This window comes from Panthera uncia, assembly GCF_023721935.1.
Source record: "Panthera uncia isolate 11264 chromosome C1 unlocalized genomic scaffold, Puncia_PCG_1.0 HiC_scaffold_4, whole genome shotgun sequence".
Lineage (NCBI taxonomy): Eukaryota > Metazoa > Chordata > Mammalia > Carnivora > Felidae > Panthera > Panthera uncia.
The window spans coordinates 23153553-23176972 of record NW_026057585.1 but is presented as its reverse complement, the minus strand read 5'-3'; the positions used below and the strand labels follow the sequence as shown (position 1 = coordinate 23176972).

The window sequence follows — 23420 nt, the reverse complement described above, 5'->3', positions numbered from 1 at the left end:
GATAAAAAACCCTCAAGAAAGTAGGGATAGAAGGATCATACATCGAGATCATAAAAGCCATATATTAAAGATGCACTGCTAATATCATCCTCAATGGGGAAAAACTAAGAGCTTTCCCCCTAAGGTCAGGAACACGACAGGGATGTCCACTCTTGCCACTGTTATTCAAGTATTGGAAGTCTTAGCCTCTGCAATCAGACAACACAAAGAAATAAAAGGCATCCAAATCGGCCAGGAGGAGGCCAAACTTTCACTCTTCGCAGATGACATGATATTCTATTTGGAAAACCCAAAAGATTCCACCAAAAAACTGCTAAAACTAATTCATGAATTCAGCAAAGTTGCAGGATATAAAATCAACACACAGAAATCAGTTGCATTCCTATACACCCACAATGAAGCAACAGAAAGAAAATCAAGGAATCGATCCCATTTACAGTTGCACCAAAACCCAAAAAATACCTAGGAATAAATCTAACCAAAGAGGTGAAACATCTATACACTGAAAACTATAGAAAGATTATGAAAAAAATTGAAGAAGACACCAAAAAATGGAAAAAGATTCCATGCTCCTGGATAGGAAGAAAAAATATTGTTAGAATGTTGATACTACCCAAAGCAATCTACATATTCAGTGCAATCCTTATCAAAATAAAACCAGCAATCTTCACAGAGTTGAACAAATAATCCTAACATTTTTATGGAACCAGAAAAGACCCCAAATAGCCAAAGCAATCCTGAAAAAGAAAATTAAGCAGGAGGCATCACAATCCCAGACTTCAAGCTATACTACAAAGCTGTAATCATCCATACACTATGATATTGGCACAAGAACAGACACGCAGATCAATGGAACAGAATAGATAACCCAGAAATGGACCCACAAATGTATGGCCAACTAATTTTTGACAAAGCAGGAAAGAATATCCAATGGAATAAAGTCTCTTCAGCAAGTGGTGCTAGGAAAACTGGACAGTGACATGCAGAAGAATGAACCTGGACCACTTTCTTACACCATACACAAAAATAAACTCAAAATTGAATAAAGACCTAACTGTGAGACAAGAAGCCATCAAAATCCTAGAGGAAAAAGCAGGTAAAAACCTCTTTGACCTTGGCTGCAGCAACTTCTTACTCAAGACATCTCCAGAGGCAAGGGAAACAAAAGCAAACATGAAGTATTTGGGACCTCATCAAAATAAAAAGCTTCTGCATAGTGAAGGAAACAATCAGCAAAACTAAAAGGCAACCAGTGGAATGGGAGAAGATATTCACAAACGACATATCAGATAAAGGGTTAGTATCCAAAATCTATAAAGCACTTATCAAACTCAACACCCAAGAAACAAATAATCCAGTGAAGAAATGGGCAAAAGACATGAAACAAATAGACACTTCTCCAAAAAAGATATCCAGATTGCCAATTGACACATGAAAAAATGCTCAAAATAACTCATCATCGGGGAAATACAAATCAAATCCACAATGAGATACCACCTAACACCTGTCAGAATGGCTAACATTAACAACTCAGGCAACCACAGATGTTGGTGAGGATGTGGAGAAAGAGGATATCTTTTGCACTGCTGGTGGGGAATGCAAACTGGTACAGTCACTCTGGAAAACAGTATGGAGGTTCCTCAAAAAATTAAAAGTAGAACTACCCTACAACCCAGCAATTGCACTACCAGGTATTCATTCAAGGGAAACAAGTGTGCTGTTTTGAAGGGGCACATTCACCCCAATGTTTATAGCAGTGCTATTGACAATAGTCAAAGTATGGAAAGAGCCCAAATGCCCATCGATAGGAATGGATAAAGAAGATGTGGTATATATATATACAATGGAGTATTACTTCACAATCAAAAATAATTAAATCTTTCGTTTACAACTACACGGATGGATCTGGAGTGTATTATGTTAAGAAAAATTTGTCAGTCCGAAAAAGATAAACCATAGAGTTCACTCACATGAAGCATTTAAGATATGAAACAGATGAACTAGGGAAGAGAGAAGGGAAGCAAAAATAATATAAAAACAGGAAGGGAGAAAAAACATAAAAGTCTCTTAAATATAGAGAACAAAGAGATGGTTTCTGGAAGGGTTGTGGGAGGGGAGATAGTCTAAATGGGTAAGGGGCATTAAGGAATCTACTTCTGACATCATTGTTGCACCATATGTTTACTAATTTGAATGTAAATTAAACAATAAATAAATTAAAAATAAATAAAATGAAAATAAAAATAAAAACAAAATTGGACACTGCGAACAAATCAAAATTAAAAAAAAATGACTACCAATGACTTAATGCTTGAACATGCTTTAGTAGTATTCTTACCATGGTTTTGACTTCTGAGGGATTAAAAGCTATATACAGTTATGATCACAAAGAAACTGTATTTTAATATATCCTCAGCTCACATCATAATTTCCCATATGCACTAGCGTTGATAGCTGGTATTTAAATATTCAGTATTTGTGACAGATATCTAACAGTGCACAGAAGTTGAGGATTATTAACACTGGCCCCCACAAAAGATTACTCTGAAATTTTGCTTTTGAACTTTGACATGTTTTATATTCTCTAAAATATGTAAGAGTATACTACTGGGCAGCAGACATAAATCATACCATTTCTTGCCATTTTGTTATTAAGCAGCTAGATTTTTCATTTTATGCAAGAAATGGAAAAACTTTTATGTTTAATTAAAATTTTTTTAACATTTATTTATTTTTGAGAGAGAGAAAGAGAGACAGTGCAAGTGGGGGAAGGAGAGAGAGAGAGAGAGAGACAGAATCTGAAGCAGGCTTCAGGTTCTGAGCTGTCAGCACAGAGACAAACGCGATGCTTGAACTCATGAACTGCAAGATCATGACCTAAGCTGAAGTCGGACACTCAATCAATTGAGCCACCCAGGCACCCCAGAGATGGAAAAACTTTTAAAGGAAAGATAGGAAAGGGGTGCCTGGGTGGCTCAGTCGGTTAAGCGTCCGACTTCAGCTCAGGTCAGGATCTCACGGTCCATGAGTTCGAGCCCCGCGTCGGGCTCTGGGCTGATGATGGCCCAGAGCCTGGAGCCTGCTTCCGATTCTGTGTCTCCCTCTCTCTCTGACCCTCCCCCGTTCATGCTCTGTCTCTCTCTGTCTCAAAAATAAATAAACGTTAAAAAAAAAATTAAAAAAAATAAATAAAATAAAGGAAAGATAGGAAGATATCGCTTTAACATATGTAGTTATTTGGAAAGTACTGATATTGGGAAAAGAAAAGCTAAGATGGTAACATTTTTTTGAGATGATAAGATTTATCTCAGTCAACAGGGAAGTATTAGGAAAATGAGAATTCAAAGTACGTAAAGTCATGTGTCAAGTGATATATCCTTTGAATTATTTCTGGGCAACAGAGGAATTTACTTTCACTATTTAAGAAATCTGTCTAGCCAGATAATAAATAAATAAATACTTATAAAGCAGATATTCTTTTAAGTGCTTTACATATTGCTCATTTTAATTTTCACACAGGAGATATGTTTATGACACATATATCAGTTATTATTTTTTAAGTATTAAGTTTCAAGCCAAGTTTTTCTCCTTATTGTGGCTCAAAAAGCCAATAACACATGAATGGGTATCAATCATGATTTACAGCCTTAGCACCCAACCTCAGGCACTCTGCTGTTTGCTGCACTCACAACTAATCCTATGTGAGAAGAAGCATTATTTCCTTGCTAAGAAGAAAACCTGAGGTTCAGAGAAACCAAACATATACTGAGGAATAATAAAACCTGGTTAAAATCCTGATATGGCTGAACAAAATCCTGGGTGATATTCATTAATCTACAAAGACAGCAATTGTGGCATATATGAAAGAATGAGCTTTGGCTGGTTCTAGTTGTTCAATCTCAAAACAAGGTTAATTAGAACAGGAAAGGATCTACTCAAAAGCAAATTAATGGTCAAGGAGTTGGCCTGATAAAGGCTGCCCTCAGTGGGAAGAAGAGAATCAAGCTTCCTATTCTAAGTAAGTTTTGAAGTACAATAAAATTATGACATATAGAAACCAAGTGATGGACTTAGGGACTCAATATTGTAAATGAACTAATGGCAACTCCTTGAATCCAGAGAAAGTTTAAGTTTAGAACAAAGAAGTATTACTTCATAAAGTGGATAGTAGAGACACAGAACACATAATCTCAAGATTTAAAAATGGAAAATTAAGATAGAATTTAAAATAAATTTATTTGCTAGTAAGTAAAATCCTTTAAAAAACTCGTTGAACACAGAAAGAATATTTTATTTAACTTCCTATCCCCAGGGTCAGGAGTGATATTAAAGTATTTAACAAATGACAAATACAAGCAGATGAATGTCAAACAGATGCCTGGCAAATCAGAATATACTCTAGCCAATACTCCACATGGAAGGACATCAAGTGAATTTCAGCCCCATCAAAATGGCTAGCACATAGTAGACTTTGAATAACATTTTGTTTACCAAGAATGACTACTATGAAAACCCGGAGAACATTCAAGTTAAAGAATGGACAACCGACTGGTAGTATATGGACTCAGTGGCCTCTAAACACCCATCCTGAAGCAAGTATAACACTGGGCATGCAGTAGACATGCTACCTGGCCACAGCATCGTATGTTGTGAGGTTGAAATAAAAAGTAAATGATGTTCTTTCTCAGCTGTCAGTTACACTGCCATGAGAAAATGAGGGGCCAGAGTGACCAAACTCATGCAGTGGGTCTTAATATTTTATTGTCCAAATTAATCAGCCTTCTGTGCTAAGTAGTTCACAGATGTCAGTGTTAGTGCTTTTTAATACCTAATGTTAATGATCATTAATAATAAGCAACTCTGTAGTTTTGGTATATGAACACTTTTGTTCACGGCACACATATTTATCTATTTGTTCAATGGTGCCTGTTCTCATGAGGGATAATTGGTACCTCAAACAAACATATGAACCTCTCTTGTTCTTATCTCCACCAATAATTACCCAAGGGAATGAAGGAGGAAACACCTGTAAGGTTTCATTTTTGAGGTTCAATAAAACAAACTGTTACTTTCTTTTCCCATGATATTAGGAAAATAAGAAAAACCTTCTTAGCTTTGATTTTTACCTCCATATTCAAGGAGGATACATGGTTGATGCTGAGTGAAATAAAAATAGAGTGCTATAGCATGCAGTAATGATGATTATTTGAATGATTAACTTTATGTAATGTGATGATTTGGTCTGATTAATATTACAGGTATCATACTGTGGAAATTATGAAACAACTTAATTTACTACAATTAAAAATATGATATCAACTCATTTTTAGATTGCGTATAGGCAAAGTAAGTATAGGTTATAAACTATAATGAGAACTCAAACCCAGCATACATTATATTCTAATATATAAAGTTTGAGAAACACTATGAAGAAATAATATTCTTTGTAAAGATTACCCTTGAATAGCTAGATATTTAACAAGTTATCAATTCTATATGAACGTGAGGACCTAGAGAAGGAATTTCAAATCAAAATGCTTTTGGTGGTCTGCTCTGGTCAGTGATAATCCTGAAAAAATATTCTTTTATTTCATCACTGTTCAAGTATTGGATACACCAGAAATGTTCATAACCACACAATGAGAGTTCCATTCATCCATAAATTTACCAAACATTATTGAGTACCTATTTTGTAAAAAAAAAAAAAAAAAAAAAAAAATGGTGCTAGGTGTTATAGCTAATAAAATAATCCCTGCTTTCAAGACTCTCACAGATGCAGACAAATCAGCAATCCTATTCAGTGTGATAACACATATAAATACAGTGTACAGTAATGGCAGATAAAATGGCATTCTGCACAGCAGTGGTGCACAACAAGAAAGGGAAGCCTGGAAAAGGTACTCTAGGAACTAATCTTGAAGAATGAGTAGGAAGCAGTTACTGGAAAAGGATTAGCTACAGGGAGATCGTAGTATATGATAGATTATCTCCCTTGGGTGAGGAAAGATGTAGGGAGGTAAAGGAGCTTATTTGAAGAAAGAAAGGAGGAAAGAGACCTGGTTAAATGCCTCTGTAAACATGCTACTGGGAAACAAAGGATCGGTCAGCATTCTTGAGTGGGAGAGCCCTTACCTGTAGAATGCTTTTGGCAAGATCTACCTGCTAATCTAGGATAGCTATAATAAAACAAACAAACACAAAAACCTGGGAACTGGATTTTTGGGGCATGGATCTCTGTGAAGAGTCATATAAACTATGTAACTGAGTATAAACTGGAGATGTTTTATAGTTGAATCAGCGTCCTTTTGTGTAAGTGATGGAGCTACTGATGTTGTTTAGAGACCCCACATTAATCTGGGTTGAAATACATCTTGATGTACCAAGATGGGGCCTGGAAAATTGTGTTTGGTGGTCTTGAAGCTCTCCTTGTTTACCCCACACTTCTTTGTTTATTTAGATCTTTGAACTTGTTAAGAAAGCTTGATGCAGGTTATATCTCTCATTGGTGTGAGTCTGATTTCACAATCCAATCTTCTGGTCAATTTGGTTACTGAGGTCATGAAGAAAGATAGAGGCAGTAAATTCTGTCTACCCTTTCTTGATCTCATCTTCCTTAATTTACTAAACAGTTTTTTTTTAATGTTTATTCATTTTTTGGAGAGAGAGAGAGTGAGCAAGCAGGGAAGGGGCAGAGAGAGAGGGAGACACAGAAACCAACGCAGGCTCCAGGCTCTGCGCCAACAGCACAGAGCCTGATGTGGGGCTCAAACTCACAAACCATGAGATCATGACCTGAGCTGAACTTGATGTTTAACTGACTGAGCCACCCAGGTACCCCTTACTAAACAGTTCTTAACATATTTTGCACTTTTTAGTTTATATAGGTTCACAGTCAGTGGTGGAAAGTGGAACAATTCTGATAGGCTTACTACTCTTAGAATTCTGCAATTATTCTTTTCTTTGGCAAGAATAGTTTGCTGAAACCACAAGGTGAGGTTCCTTTTAGTACCTACTATGATGTTACAGTCTTTTGGGTTTTTTTCACTTTAAGCTTTTAAAATTGAAGAATCTTGAACAGAGAGAAACATTTTTCCATGTGAGAGTTATACTACACAATTACCCCTTAACTATTTTATTGTGACACTATTGAGCTGCAAAAGCCAGAAATGCAATGCATGGGATAATTTAGAGTCTTTAATGCTTTTGCACAGAGATCATAAAATACATCCTTTCTTACAAGAAGAGAGTATTTTTAAATACCATTCATGACTGACGAGATTTTCTTCACTCTAACTAGCTCTTATTACTCCTTGTCTTACTTTTTGCTGTAGTCAAGCATGTCTGGCTGCTGTCACAGTATCTCACAAAATTATCTTCTGCGTAACTTTGGTGCCTTTGCAGTATCCTCTTCAATTGTGAAATCCCTCTTTATGTAAATTCTGTTCAAACAAGGATCCTCTCTCATCTTCTAATCATCTCTGATTTCATAAATTTTTATTCATTTTTACCTCTTATATTACTTGGTTATGATTTCTTCCTTTTTTTTTTTTTTTTTTTTGAATTCTTAGCTATCTTTTAAAAGACTGAAGACCAGGAACAAATACCTTTTTTTCCATCTACTTTTAATGTTAGGTTGATACTGTAATGTGAGATATTTTAAACCTTTAAAAGTAAAATACTTCTTTAAAAGCCATCAGTAGTAATTTTGAGGTGTATGTATGTATGTATAAATTATATATTTTGAGTATTTCATTTTCATTTAAAGTCTTCCTATAAGATTTTTAATGCCACGAAAGTATTTATTTATTCATCACAATTCCCTGATATGACACCTTGGATCAAGCATTGTTCTATACTTTGACTTAGATACAAATTGAATGAACCAATCCATCTGAAGGAGCTTGCATTTTAATTTGTGAGATGGGTATAAAGTAATAACTATTCTATGTGACAAGTGCTGTAATATAGGAAGCATAAAGAGTTGTAAGATCTCACAGGAAGAAGAGGTTAATTAAGAAGAAACTAAGGAAGCTTGCAAAGAAGAAAAATGACATTTGGAGCAGATCTTGGAGGATGAGTTCACCTTTTAAAAAAAATGTTTATTTATTTTGAGAGAAAGAGTACACATGCATGAGTGGGAGAAGGGGCAGAGAGAGAAGAGGGAGAGAATCCCAAGCAGGCTTGACTCTGTATGCAAAGGCCTGATGTGGAGTTTGATCTCACAAACTGAGATTATGACCAGAGCTGAAATCAAGAATTGGACACTTAACCTAGTGAGTCACCCAGGCACCCGTGAGTTCACCTTTTTATAAGAAAAAAAAAATTACTTTAAAAAATGACAATTATTAGCTTTTGTATATTTTTAAAAAATTTTAATGCTGATTTTTTGAGACATAGAATGTGAGCGGGGGAAGGGCAGAAAGAGAGAGAGACAGAATCCAAAGCAGGCTCCAGGCTTTGAGCTGTGAGCACAGAGCCCAATGCTGGGGTGGAACTCACAGACCGTGAGATCATGACCTGAGCCAAAGTTGGTTGCTCAACCGACTGAGTCACTTAGGCGCCCCTATTTGCTTTTATATTAATTCAGGAATTTTATTCATTTATTTTTCTGTTTTGAATTTTGTGCCTGACCAACATGCATATTTTTTAAATTATGCAAATTACTTTTTAATATTTCCAATGGATAAGACAAGAAAAGAAGACAGTGGAAATTGAGAGGAATATTATTAGTGGGAGAAGGGCTTCTAACTTTTACATGAAAGTTAATAGAGTAACAACACATTACTATGTAATAAAGCTTAAGAGTGATCTGATAACATACATACATATATGCATACCAATCCAAAATGATTGTTAAACCTTTTCAAAAGATATATAGTTTTCAGCCCTCAGATATTCCTAGTCAATATAATGTAGTCATCATCCTCCCCTTGGAATTACTGAAAATAGTTAAGCTTGGGGCGCCTGGGTGGCTCAGTCAGTTGAGCGTCTGACTTCGGCTCAGGTCATGATCTCCGGTTGAGGATTTCAAGCCCCGCATCAGGCTCTGTGCTGACAGCTCAGAGCCTGGAGCCTGCTTTGGATTCTGTGTCTCCCTGTCTCTCTGCCTCTCCCCAACTCAAGCTCTGTCTCTCTGTGTCTCAAAAATAAACATTTAAAAAAATGAAAAAAAAAAGAAAGAAAATAGTTAAGATTTTCAAGTATGTAATCTTGATGAGCACAGGCTTCTGTTGTCTCCTGGCCTATTTACAGTCTTTTTTTTTTTTTTTTTTTTCCCCACTCAGCATCTGAATTCTCACATGTAGTGTAGAATTCTGACAATTTCACCTGCAGGCTTCTTTGATATCCATGTCTTGAATGTAGCAGATTTTACCTTTCCAACTAATGGGGGATACATTAATTGCAACTTGTTTCAAGTATAATATTTATAGAGATGGCCAAGATTTTCAGTATAGAGCTGCTGTCATTTCATGAGGAGATACAGCCTTCCTGTCCAGATTCCACATCATTCAGACATCTTTGTCTGAAGGTTCCAAATACAGAAGTTGGGGGATATAAAAAGCTTTAAGGAGCATATAAATTACAACAGTAATTTTACAGATGGGCACTCTCAGACTAGGATATGTAACCTAGAACAAAGTTCTCCAGCCTTTAGCCACTTCCTTGTCAACTGTTCCATTCTACTTTCTCACGTGACACTAAATTTTCACGCTTTTCAAAAATGTAAACACACACAGATCCTTAGAATGTCATTCCCATGCCATCATTAAAGTATTAAAGGTATACTTAATATCTTAGTACGAGGGAGCCCCTAGCTGCCACTAATTGTGTGTTGGGGCTAATTGGGTGTGTTTATTTATTTGTTTGTTTGCAGATATCTTCATATTAGCAATCATGCTAACAGGTCTCTGATTACTTTCCATGAAGAACACCAACTCAAATGACATGCAGGTGCCAAATATTGAAGAGTTGCTATAAGCATCACCTTAGTAAGTAAAATTAAATTTGTCAGCTTATAGAGGTTATTTTCTAAAAACAGTCCCAGGTTCATATTTCTTAAAATTAAATAAAAACTAGAAAGCATTAGTTATTTCTAGGAAAATGCGTAGTCAGCAAGATGTAGACAATGAAAGTGTCAATGAATGTAGCACAAACGTCATCATTTGATATTCAAAATGTCTGAGGAGAGGCTCACAGATCATGCCACATAAAGGATCTATTATGGGGTATGCTGTATAGTACTCAGGAGTCAACTAAAAAGTGCATTCTTTCACATGAAAATGTATTATTTCAAAAAAAAAAGAAAATGCATTATTTCAGAGTTGCAGTAACAGATTTTGACTAACAGACTAGGTAATCTGGCACTGTTATTTTTATTATTAAAAAAATAATAAAGTAGCATTAATTACCAAAGAGTTGACCTCCAGAATAGCTAAAATATATGGAGACAGGCATATCAAAGGTAAATCAGTTAACATTTTCGCAAATGAATGGGGGGAAGCCAAGGGGCACTGGCGAGTGCTATAGAGGAGAGCCCATTTTAAATATAACAGAATTAAAGATCTATCATGTTTTCCTGATATTAAAAAACTGAATATGTGAACAATAGATTCTTAAAATTGGTGGGTAGCATCGTACTAGTAAAATAATTTTGTACCAGTAATAATTAATAAGTGATACTTCTCAGTAATAATAAGAACTACAAAGTTCTTCCCGAACCTTATCCTTTAAATTTATCTACTCAAGCAGGTCTGCTGAGTCCTGACCTTCATGCCTCCTTTTAGGGATTCCCAACTGCCTAAAGCATTCTTGCAGTTTTATCTGATCTGTCAACAGCTTTTAATACCAGCATTTTGGGGGATTCTGTTATCCTGTGAAATTTAATCTCACCTATTTAAGCTTGCAGAAAGTACTGGAGGGAATTATTAACAGATTTTCCCTCATCTTCTTAGAGGATAGTGCTGAGTGATTGGCTGGTTTCCCTAAGGACGCACAGCTAAGAAGTGCTAGTTTGTCAGTAGCATCCTATTTAGCATGTGTGTGAGGCCACAAGGGAGACTGAAAGACATTTGGAATCAGAATTCCATCAATATGCTGATGATGCCTCCATATCTTCATTTCATCAAACCTATATTCTGTAGCATTAATGCTTTCTTAACTAAGATGGAAAGCGCCCCAAAACAACACACTGCCGATGGCTCTAATTAGACAGCTGGAAACTACATGGATGATACATGCGAGCAGTGGATCGCAGTCTCAGCATCACCAAGAAACTTGTTAAAAATGCAAATTCTCAGGCCCCTCCCAGACGTCTGGAATCAGAACCTCTGGAACCAGGGCCCAGCAAGCTATGTATGACCAGCCCTCCAGGTGATTCTGATGCATACGGAAATTTGAGAACATCTGCATTTGAAAACTGGGATATGGCTATCACTGCTGAATCTATTGGGTGTTGCCTCCCACTTTAGGAGATTAAAACATTTCTGGATCCAATCACACTGTTCTTTGTTACTAACAATGTAATGTTAAATGTAACTGGCCTTATAATAATAATTCATATTTGTCACTAAAGGATGAGAGCACTATTGCTCTGTATTGTCCTCCCTCTATGACCATCTGAGAATTAGACTGAAGCTTAGAATATATGCATGCTGACATGCTTAATGATGAGGACCTTAACCAACAAAAATACATGTAATTCCCAAATTCCATCCAAGAGCCCAAACCCATTAAACGATACTCATATTTGAGAGAAACTCTAAATATCCATTTTTCTCATTCTTTGCTGACTTTAAAGAATCCAAGTGTGATTGCAGATTGAGGGCATTAGGGGTAGAAAGCATAAGAGAAAGAGGAGAAATACAAAGAAATTGGGTATGCTATTAAATTTTTCTTGTTGGTTAACATTTTTTCCTAGAACTTATTCTCTGAGGACCTTGTCTTGGAGTGTTGAACTTCCTCCTGACTTTCCAGTTTCATAAGTGCTAGCGCTGGCCATGCAAGGGCCCTCTTTTGACATAACAAAACCAAGTAATGGACAGGAGGGATTAATATCAGGACCTCTGGAAATGCTAAATCCTAAAACCCCCAATCCTAAAAAAGCATGAGCACTGGCCAATAACCCAACCCTAAAATCTATGCATGTTCTGAAAATATGTTACATATTATTCCTTCTCTCATGTTGAGGAATTTCACTTAAAATTACCAAATGAACCTTCAAAGGCCTATTACTATAACACGAATCCAACCTGGAAAGTACTAGCTCTTTTGATGCCAGGAGCCCTGGACGCCAATTCCCCCCAGGAAATACTAATTTCCCAATTCTTTGTTGAAGATTTATATGTGGCACCACTGTGCTAGGCAGGGGGAAGAAACAAAGGAACCAGGAGAGCTGACCATGGCTCCTGTTCTTATGGAGCTCACAGTCAAGAAGGTTTTTTTTTGTTTTGTTTTTAGGGTTTTTAAATTTATTTTTGAGAGACAGAGCACAGGCAGGGAGGAACAGAGAGAGAGGGAGACACAGAATCTGAAGCAGGCTCCAGGCTCTGAGCTGTCAGCACAGATCCTGACACGGGGCTCTAACCCACAAACCGTGAGATCGTGACCTGAGCCGAAGTCAAAAGCTTAACTAACTGAGCCACCCAGGTGCCCCATGAAGAAGTTCTTAGATCATATAAAAAATGTGATTTCTTGTAAGCCAATAATATACATCCAAACATCTGTTTTTATAGTTTTAATTAGAACCTAGAGCCACTTGAGTTCTACTGAGCTGTACTGCAGTTACAGTACTGTACTGCAGTGTTACCTGTTATTCCACAGACCTATTGCTTTTCAACAGTTTGGAAACCATGTTTCAGCCCAGTAAACTCTGGCCTGACAACCAAACTATGCCTGGACTCATCCTTTCTGTCCCAAAATGTGGTCCCATTGACTAATAGCCTACTCTTTCAATTAGCCTCTAACAGCCTCCGTGCTACTGACCCGAACATTGTTAATCAATTTTCAACAGGGCGGTCCTTTTAAAATTTATTTATTAATTGATTGATTTTTAAATATTTATTTTTGAGAGAGAGAGAGAGAGAGAGAGAGAGAGAGAGAGAGAATGCAAGCAGGGAGGGGCAGAGAGAGAAGGAGACAGAATCCAAAGCAGTTCCAGGCTCTGAGCTGTCAGCATGGAGACCAACGCGGGGCTCAAACTCATGAACGGTGAGATCATGACCTGAGTTGAAGTCAGATGCTTAACCAACTGAGCCACCCAGGTGCCCCTGAAATTTAACTCAGATCTTGGTGCTTCTCTGCTCAAAGCAGTCCAATGGTTTCCTCTTTCACACAAAATAAAAACTAAAGGCCTTATGAATGCCTATAAGACCTCACCCAGTGTACCACATAATGTCCTCCCTTACTCTGTTCCAGTCATACTGACTTACTTTATTTATTTATTTATTTATTTATTTATTTATTTATTTATATTCTCAGAAGTTTAAGGGCCTTTTTCAATCAAAGGTGGATGCCTTTGCCTTCCCTGGAATGTTTTGTTCCCAGATGTCTACATTCCCTCAGTCTTCATTTCTATGCCCTAAAGTCATCTTCTTAGAGAGGCCTTCCTGGACTACCCTATTTAAAATGGCAAATCCTGCCACCTGTTCCACTGTAGCCTCTCCCCAAATACACACTCCTTATACTTCTATATTAATTAACTTTTCTCCAGAGCACTAATCACCTTTCAAAATACTATTTATGTGACAGTTAATTTGTTTGCTTATCAAGTGTCTTCTGTCACTAGGTACAAGCTGTATTACAATTGTATTAAAATTGCCTAGAACAATGCCTGGTACACAAATGGATGTTCAATAAATGTAGGTCGATTGATTGATTAAATAGATAAATAAATTATTTCTACTTCTACCCTCTCAAGTAATTACCTGGTCTCATTTTTTGTGTACATTCTCCTGAAGGTGGAAGAAACAGCCACCACTCATTTCTAGTTACCTTTGTTAATGGAAGATGACTATAAGATAAAGTATAAAGTACACTGGCCTTTCTGTCCAGGGTCATCTTCCCTTCCAACTCTAAGGGTGCAGCCTTTCTAATGAAAACTTATTTGACATTGGAATCAGAAGAAAAATATTTAAAATATTTAGTTCAAAACATATGTGTCAAGTACTTATTCTTTGTGGAGGTTCTGTGCTATGCATGGAGACACAAAGATGAATAAAATTAGCTCCCATCCTCTTTTATCTTAGGCAAGTCACTTCATCCCACTATCGCTGTTCCAGTATGGCTGTTTTCTTTTTATTTGTAACATAATGGAATTGTATTAATTGACGCTGTAGATAGTGCTCCAGAAAAAACAAAACAAAACAAAAAACTCCCAAGATTATAAGACCATCTCTACCTCGGATTTTGTAAAAAAAGCTTGAATGGGTAAAATGATAAAAGAAAGCCCAGAGAATAAAGTTGACGTCTGAAACCCAGCCATGAACCAGTGGGGACTCTGATACCTTAGTGAGATTAATCTGGATTGTGGTTAACCTACATGTGACAAATCACCTATTGACTACAGTTATAATTCTTACCTGGTATAGAGACTCCAAATATAGTAAGGCATTCTAAAGCAAATTACATTCATCATACTGATCTGGATAAAATGAGTAATTTATATTTCTACAAATATGTTTTGTTTTTGTTCTCAGAACTAATATCCTTTAAAAGGCATTATCTTTACCTAATAGCATTAAAATTTGAGAAGTCCATGGTAAATGTACCCAGCTGATGCCTCACCCAAGATTAGTCACCAGTCACTTGTAAGGATGAAATCATTTTAAATCTGTCATTTTTAGTAAGTTAACCAATTATTAATTCTAAATAATGCTTACAACAGAGCTCTTAAGAAAATAATAAATGGCAATCTCTTTGTTCTATTGGCTTCCCAGCATAATGAATTGACCGTATGACCAAGACATATAACTTTGAATGGAGCTTATAAACTTGGCTTATATAGAATTCCAAAGGTCTCTAATTACCACATTCTCCAACTATCCCTACATTTTGTGATGAGTGCCTGTTGTTCAGGAAATGAAGACTTAGCATATTCTACTGTTACTAGTTACATACTATACATTTCAAAAGATACTAACACTAACAATAAGAAGCACTTATGTACTGACAAAGATGAATTTTTCATTTTATCCAAATCAGTATTATAAAATAATTTTCTTTTACTTTGAATGTCTGAATTAGAAAAAAAAAAAAAAAAAAACTATGGGTAGCCCAGATTTTTTTAATTTGCATTTCACAATTTCAAGAACATTCTAATAATTTAACTAGGAGACTGAACATTAACAGTTTCGTCTCCTAAAATCTGTTACATTACAACTCCATATTTTCTGATGGTTCCATTTTACCTCCTCGGGGACAGCTCTTATATTAACAAAGCCTTTTCTGAAGACGATGAACACGCGGCGGGCTCCGCAACATAAAGCGGATGTTGCACAGTCAAAAGCAGTGTCTCCAGCTCCGAGTACAATCACGACTCCCCGTATCGACGGCAATGGAGAGTGACAGGCGCACATCCCTGAATGATGAAAGGAAAACCCCATTTTCAAGTAGAGAAACCATTTCTGCATGACAGCTCAAAAGATACTTGTACTCAAAGCAGTGTAAAATTGCATCTTGCAGTTTTCGAGGATGGAGTGTCACTATCAAATTATTCTGCTTCATTGAAAGACAGTTTTATTCCCATTTTAAAAATATGCTCATATATGTAATTTCATAGTCACTACCTTTAACTTCCTTTTTCCTTCTAGAAGGGATAGCTGCTACAAATTTTGGAGAGTTTAGGTCATAACAAACTGGAATCAATCAATTAAAACACTCTGTCAAAATCATGACATGTATTTTTAACTTGGTATCATTACATTTCTGCTTATCAGTAGGAAAAGTGATCTTTACCATCTGGGATAACATAATTCACAGCACTTCATGAAAATACTTCATTTAGATATTATCTGATAAGATTTCTAACATATAGCCCTGCTATATATTATATTTAGGAAACTCTGAAAATTTATGTGCTGATAAGTGCTTTCTATCTAACTGAAGAATTTTTAACAACTATTTTCTTGAAACAGTTAAAATGAACTTTTTTATCCTTTAAGGTTTTCCCCTGGTTTTGTTTGAAAAATAGAACTATGAAAGAAATATGACTTTGTAAGTGTCCATTTTTTAAGGACATGTCTATGAAGATTTGATGTCCATATGAAGATTCTTGTAAAGAAGTAAAATGCAGGTTTCCCTATATGTTAAGTATCATGTGTTATCAGATTAAATAAGACTGTTGATAAGATAAATTACTATAATTTTTGAAATGGCTCCACGGATAGCATAGGCCTATAATCTCGGAAACTGTAATCATTTTGCTTGGAAGAGTTTGCATTTGGGATTACATAATGGCCCTCTATAATTCTCAAATATAGGCTATATGTAATATGATCTTCCTTAGAAAGGGTTGCAGGTACAGAAGGATCCCCTTCTCCTGGGACGATGAAGGTGCAGATGGTACACATGTTTAGCTAGAAACTTCTGCAGAATGACCTTATAAGAGAAGTTTCTTGTCTTTTTAAATTGTGGATAAAAATGTAAGTTTTTATCTTTTCACATGTAATTAGATGTTGGAATAGCTGAAGTTCAAGACTTTGAAAAGGTATGTTTAAAGGATTTAGATGATCTGGTTTTGGAGAATATATTGTAGCTTCTTTCCCACTAAGACAATGACTCATCCAAGCAAAGTATCGGACTGGTTGCTTTAGTTTCTGGTTGCTTCTCTTGGGCTGTATGAAATGGTATTACACAGAGACTAAATACTAGGGTGTTTATCAAAGTGTTTTCATTTAACTTCATAAAATTGCTGTTCAGCAAGAGACTGGGTCTTTCTGCCTCTTTAGACACAAATGATGCTTTATGTGAAAATTTGGCCTATTTTAAAATTTAAAAATATATGTATTTTATAAATATAATATATAACATATATAGTTATAATATAATATATAATACAAAATAGCTCCCACATGTAAGTTCCTGCCTTTTCTTTTTTTTTTTTTTTTTTTTTTAGTTCCTGCCTTTTCTTTTAAGAACATCTTCCAATGTTTGTTTAAGACTCTTACAGAGAAGCAATTTTACATGATGCAGTTTAGACCTATATACGATAGAGTGAAAATTCCTTATGATGATGTTTGATTGGAAGAATAAACAAATAGATGATCCTGAAAAACTATTATATCATACTTTCTTTAAATTTATGTTGGTGTTAACAAAAGTGATTTGAGCTCTGAACAATGACCTCCTGTGTCAAGATTTAATATAGATTTATAATACACAAACGACATAGGTAATAGGCAACATCAAGAATACAAAATAACACTATACCTGCTTTACTGCTTTTGGCTACAAGTGGCAAAAAGTCTTTGGATGTGTAAAATCCATTGTCCTGTGTCAGGTCTTTGAAGATGTGGTTTTTATTGGGGTCTGGCAAACCTAAGTAATAAAAATTTATAAAATCTTATTAGCAGAAGAAGGGACTTTTCCTATTGTATATTTAAAAAAAAGTAGAGAGCTGAAATCATTAAAATAATGTGGTTCTGAGATGAAAAAAATCTATAAGCAAATCAACATAAAAATGTATATAACAAATTATAATGAACCTTAATGTATACCTTTATTATATAACTAAGCACAAATCATAAACCACACATCCAAGCACACCTATGAGTATACAGAAACATGGATACACACACATACAAGTCCATCTAGTGTTAAAGGGAAAATCAGGTACTATTATTTCCTACTGTCATAAATAAAAATAAGTTTCCAGTGTATTAAAGTAACACATATTAAAAAAATAATCACAAAACTAAAATACAATATGGATACATATATTTCTAATTCTTGAATATGAGAGATCGTTCTAAGCAAAAAACAAAAAAAAAAAAAACTTTAAAGAAAAAGATGTATTTTACCACAAAAAATCAGCTATTTCCATAATACAAAAATATTACAAATAAATGAAAGGCAAATGATTAACCAAGGTAATATTTTAACAAATAAAAGGTCTTTACTATATAAAGAAGTTTCTCAACTCAATAAGGAACAGATTGACTTTTCAATAGAAGCATAAACAATGGATAACAAAATTGGGAAAATGAAAAATATAAATAGCTTGTAAGCACCAAAATGTTAACTATATTAGTAATCTAAGAACTGTAAATTAAAACAACGACATATGATTTCCTGTCTATTAAGAAGTAAAAGATTTAAGAAAATTAGACTATGTGGCAAGGGTAAAGATGGGACTTGTAGTGATATTTTGATAGAAATACACATTGGGGGCACCTGGGTGGCTTAGTTGGTTAAGCGATTGACTTCAGCTCAGGTCATGATCTTAAGAGTTTGTTGAGTTCGAGCCCCACATTGGTCTCTGTGCTGACAGCTCAGAGCCTGGAGCCTGCTTCAGATTCTGCGTCTCCCCCTCTCTCTGTCCATCCCCCACTTATGATCTGTGTTTTTTTCTCAAAATAAATAAACATTAAAAAAATTTTTTTAAAAAGCAATACACATTGGTGGATGCTCAATTTCTGGAAAAATAGTTTTGAATCTATACTAAGGAAACACTAAGACATGCAAATGAAGATTTAATGTACAGGTGCACCTGGGTGACTAAGTTGGCTAAGTGTCCGACTTCAGCTGAGGTTATGATCTCACCACTTATGAGTATGAGCCCCATGTCGGGCTCTGTGCTGACAGCTCAGAGCCTGGAGCCTGCTTCAGATTCTGTGTCTCTGGCTCTCTGTGCTCCTGTGCTGCTTGCACTCTCTCTCCCTCTCTCTCTCTCTCTCTCTCAAAAATAAGTAAACATTGGGGCGCCTGGGTGGCTCAGTCGGTTGGGCGGCCGACTTCGGCTCAGGTCGTGATCTCGCAGTCCGTGAGTTCGAGCCCCGCGTCGGGCTCTGTGCTGACAGCTCAGAGCCTGGAGCCTGTTTCAGATTCTGTGTCTCTCTCTCTCTGACCCTCCCCTGTTCATGCTCTCTCTCTGTCTCAAAAGTAAATAAACGTTAAAAAAAATTAATTAAAAAAAATAAGTAAACATTAAAAAGTAAGATTTAATATACAAAAACAGTCAATGCAAAGAGAGAGAGAGAGAGAGAATGAGGGAACACCAAAATGCCAATAAAATGGATAAATGAGTTTTACTTTAGAAAAGACAACACAATGCAGCCATTAAAATAAATATTTGAAAAATATGGTATTGGACTGTAATCAAAATAGTGTTATATGAACTATCAGGATACAAAACTATGTATAGTATGATTCAATTTTTATAAAATCTCAACAGTGATCATTCCTGGTGGTAGGACTGTGGATATTCTATTTTTTCATTATTTATTTTCTAAAATTTCTACAACATGCATGTACAACCATATAATTAGGAAAGAACCGCCAAATTTTTGAAAAGAAAATGAATAACAGACTAATGTTTTTCAAAGTATAAACAATGCAAAGTGAGGAATTAAGTCATCTCAATTCCATAAACAGAGGGGAAAATTTACAGTGTAATTTTATTTACTTCCCCAAACTCTGGGTTATTCTGGAGAGGTAAGATTTCATTTTATAGTTAAATGAAGAGCAATGAGTATTTCTTGGTGGATACACAGAGTAATAAGCATGGCTCAAGAATGACTTTTGTCATGTGTGATAAGGTAGGTACTTATCTGATTTGAAAGCTGAAGGTGCTTGTAGATTGAGTGAGTGTGTAACCAGGAATAGACCACTGTTGTCCCTTCAAATTAAATCAAACATTTTTCTTCCCTGTCCAGCATTCTTTCCTCCTGAAGATTTGCCCTTTGCTCACAGATTAGTTTAAGATCATTCGTCATTAAAATTATTTTATTTATCTAGGAAGGCTAGGCAAGTCATTTGACTTACCTTTGCTTTGGCCTCTTTTTTCTTTCTTAAGTTTCTATTTAAATTCCAGTTAGTTAACATACAGTGCTTTGGCTTTATAAATGAAATGGGATAGGACTGTTTCTTCATTTTCTGACATAAAAGATTACTCCTGAGGTATATTTATAATGTGGAAACTATTACACAAATGTGTGGTTATTCATGTAATTCTTTTAGAAAGACTGGGGTAGGGAATGGTTATGGTTACATGAAAATAGCTGAATATTACTTGAAGACTCTAATGGCAAAACAATTTTTCTTGAAAGCTATTAAAAGATGACTATAGTTTAAGCTACACTTGATTCATCTAATATATATATATATATACACACACACACACACACACACACACACACAGATAGATAGATAGATAGATAGATATAGATATAGATATGCCACATATCAAACTTTAAATAAGGACTCATCCCCCTTCTTATACCACTATATTAGATAGCATCTGTTCTGTAGCACTTCATTTTTCTATTAAAAAGACACAGGAAAAACAACCTGAAGTGCTATGCAATTTCAAGGAGATATGATAAACCAAAATCTTTAAAGCAGATCAAAAACAAAGCACAGAAAATGTATGTGGCAGATAAGAGTTCCACATCTATTGTCAATAAGGTCTAAAATCCTCCCTTTACTAACTCCTAATCTGAGCTTTTTTACTACTTACCATGGTTAAGGCAGAGAAGGAACTTTATATCTGTGATTATTTTCTATAGATCCATTGCTAAAATAACTTATCTAAAGAAATGCAAGGCATTTTTATTGAACACACCACCGGATCCATGGAAATGACTTTTCCTATCCTGCAAGGCTTATTATTTCACAAGAAAAAACCTTTGGCAAAATTTAAATTTCATTTTTTCCCTTGGATCAAGACACTGACAAGGACAACTGAGTTCCCTGTGCTTTTAACCCATTCTGCATTTATCATTCTAATGAATTTAGCATTTACTGGATCAGATTCTCTCTATAAATGTTCAAGAGGGCACTGGTTAGATGTTCTGACTTATGGATATTGGCTTCAGGAGAGAAAAAATGAGCCAAAAATGGTACAGGACTGTTATGTTATTCCTGCAGCCTGTTTAACCACATTCCAGGGCATACATACTTTGAAGTCCCAAGGTCCATGGAGCTCTTATCCCCAACCTGGGTGACAGGTCACCCCTTATGTCCTAGGACAGTGCATCTGGAGCTTATCCCTTATGTCCTAAGACAGTGCATCTGGAGCTTTCCTTCAGACTGTTTGGTAGTCTGGCCCAACTGGCAAAAGTACCCTAGCATCTGCTAACCATGATGCTGTGGGGTAATTAAGAGCAGGACTTTTGTCATTAGACAAACTTCCGTGTGAGTTCTTCCTCTCCCATTTACCAGCTCTGTGATCTTGCATGAGTGCTTGTGATGGTCAGTTTTAAATTTTTTAAAAAAATATTTACTTATTTTTGGACAAAGAGAGACAGAGTGTGAGTGGGGCAGAGAGAAAGGGAGACACAGAATCCGAAGCAGGCTCCAGGCTCTGAGCTGTCAGCACAGAGCCCGATGTGGGGCTTGAACCCACGAACTGTGAGATCATGACCTGGGCTGAAGTCGGACGCTTAACCAACTGAGCCACCCAGGCACCCCTGATGGCCAGTTTTATATGTAATTAGCTAGGCCATCAAATGATATGATCAAACACTAATCTAGGTATTGCTATGAAGGCATTTTGTAAATATGGTTACCATCTACAATCAGTTTACTTTAAGTAAAGGAGATTACGTTGATAATTCTGAGTAGGTCTCATCCAGTTAGTGGAAAGGCCTTAAAAATAAAACTGAAGTTTCCCTGAGAAAAAAGAAATTCTGCCTTCTGGCCCAGCCCACAGGTTTTGAATTTGCTAGCTCCCACAATTACATAAGCCAATTCCATGAGATAAATTATATAATATATCTACATCTATATATCTCCTAATGATTCTACTACTACTAATACTTCTCTCATTGATGTGAGATTTAAAGGAATCTATCTATCTATCTATCCATCCATCCATCCATCCATCTATCTATCTTAAGCATTGAGCCCTAAAACATAGTGAATGCTCACTAAACATTAGCTATTAATAATATAATAGGCTTATTATTCCATAGTTTATCAATTCTTTCAAATTTTACATATTATGGCGAGGAAAGAATAGAGCTTAAAGTAAAGTATTAAACCTTAGCAAATTTAAACAAAGTGCTACAAAAAAAAAAAAAGAAAAATGAAGCAATCTTAAGTGAAATATGAAAGATAATGAAACTTGCAAATACCCATCTATCAAAAGAAGATTTCCATGAGAGTAGGTGGCATATTAATAAATAAGGTATGTGTCTCTATCAGAATGAGTTCAAAATGACACTGAAATGACTTTTTAATTCACCTTTCAGTGGGGAGAAGGTTTATGAATAAAGAAGAATTGACAAAGATTTGACAAACAAAACAACTTAGCTTAGTAGATGTACAGTGTTCTCTGTCTTTCAAGAAGACCAGATTGTTTCTTTGTTCCCCTAGAATAGTTACTAAAGTTTTGGTGTTTCACAGCATATATTTATACAAAAGAACACCTCCTTAAGACCTATTGCAAAATAATAATTTTCAGGTTCTCCTAAAATAAATAAATAAAATTCTGCTGATATTTACATAAAGTCTAACTTATTGATTACTTACATTACAATCGCTGTTCTAAATCCTGGCATATAGGTGATTTTTATATATTAACTCATTCCATTTTCACTACAATTATCTGAGACAACTAACATTTTCTGCATTTTAGATATGAGGAAACTAAGACACATATATGTTAAGTAACTTTGCCAACAGTCACAGAACAAGTAAGTAGCAGTGTCAATTTCTAACTGGGACAGTCTGGTTATAGAGTCTATGCTTCAGCATTGACTAAAATGCTGCCTTTTTCTTATAAAATGTTGCAATTAAGCCCTGTTATAACGTGAAGCTGCATAACAAGTGATGTCTAAATCATTTAACATGTATGCATTAAATGCTTCACTGTAAGGCTACAGATATGCACACAACACACAATGTGTCTGTGGCCAGGTTCCAGTCTAGTGGTAGAGAAGACAGTCTGCTTGTATAGGCTGTATCTTTGTTTTGTTATTATTTTCTCTAGTACAACTCCTTTTTGAATTGTTTCCCTTCTTAAGTACATTCCTCTTGGGTATCTGCTGGCTATTTTTCAATATTTGATATTCTTTGAAATATGTATCTCTGTTGTGTTTCGAAAGCACCTCTCTCTAGAACAGCTACAGAATAAATACCAGTAGTGTATAGAATAAATTTTTGTGCTTATATTAAGTTCTGCACAACTTAAATTAACATTAATAGGATATTAAATATTCTGCTTCATGTTATCATCTAGTAAGTAATAGAGGAGAAATAAGCTT

At 35.5% G+C, this 23420-nt stretch overlaps 1 protein-coding gene and 1 long non-coding RNA gene across 4 annotated transcripts in view; one reads left to right on the top strand and one right to left on the bottom strand.

The window, feature by feature from the left end:
• The window catches only part of LOC125913353 (uncharacterized), a 47319-nt gene extending 37361 nt beyond the window's left edge, over positions 1 to 9958 (top strand). The window contains exon 6 of the long non-coding RNA XR_007454991.1: positions 9875 to 9958. This is a non-coding gene — a long non-coding RNA (uncharacterized LOC125913353). The remainder of the gene's footprint in view (positions 1 to 9874) is intronic.
• DPYD (dihydropyrimidine dehydrogenase) overlaps positions 1 to 23420 on the bottom strand; it is an 848382-nt gene that overhangs the window by 452861 nt on the left and 372101 nt on the right. For all 3 annotated transcript variants that reach the window (XM_049618417.1, XM_049618415.1, XM_049618416.1), the window contains 2 exons: positions 17425 to 17532; positions 15405 to 15574 (listed from right to left, as the gene is read on the bottom strand). In XM_049618417.1, coding sequence (XP_049474374.1) covers positions 15405 to 15574; positions 17425 to 17532 — 278 coding nt within the window. The remainder of the gene's footprint in view (positions 1 to 15404; positions 15575 to 17424; positions 17533 to 23420) is intronic.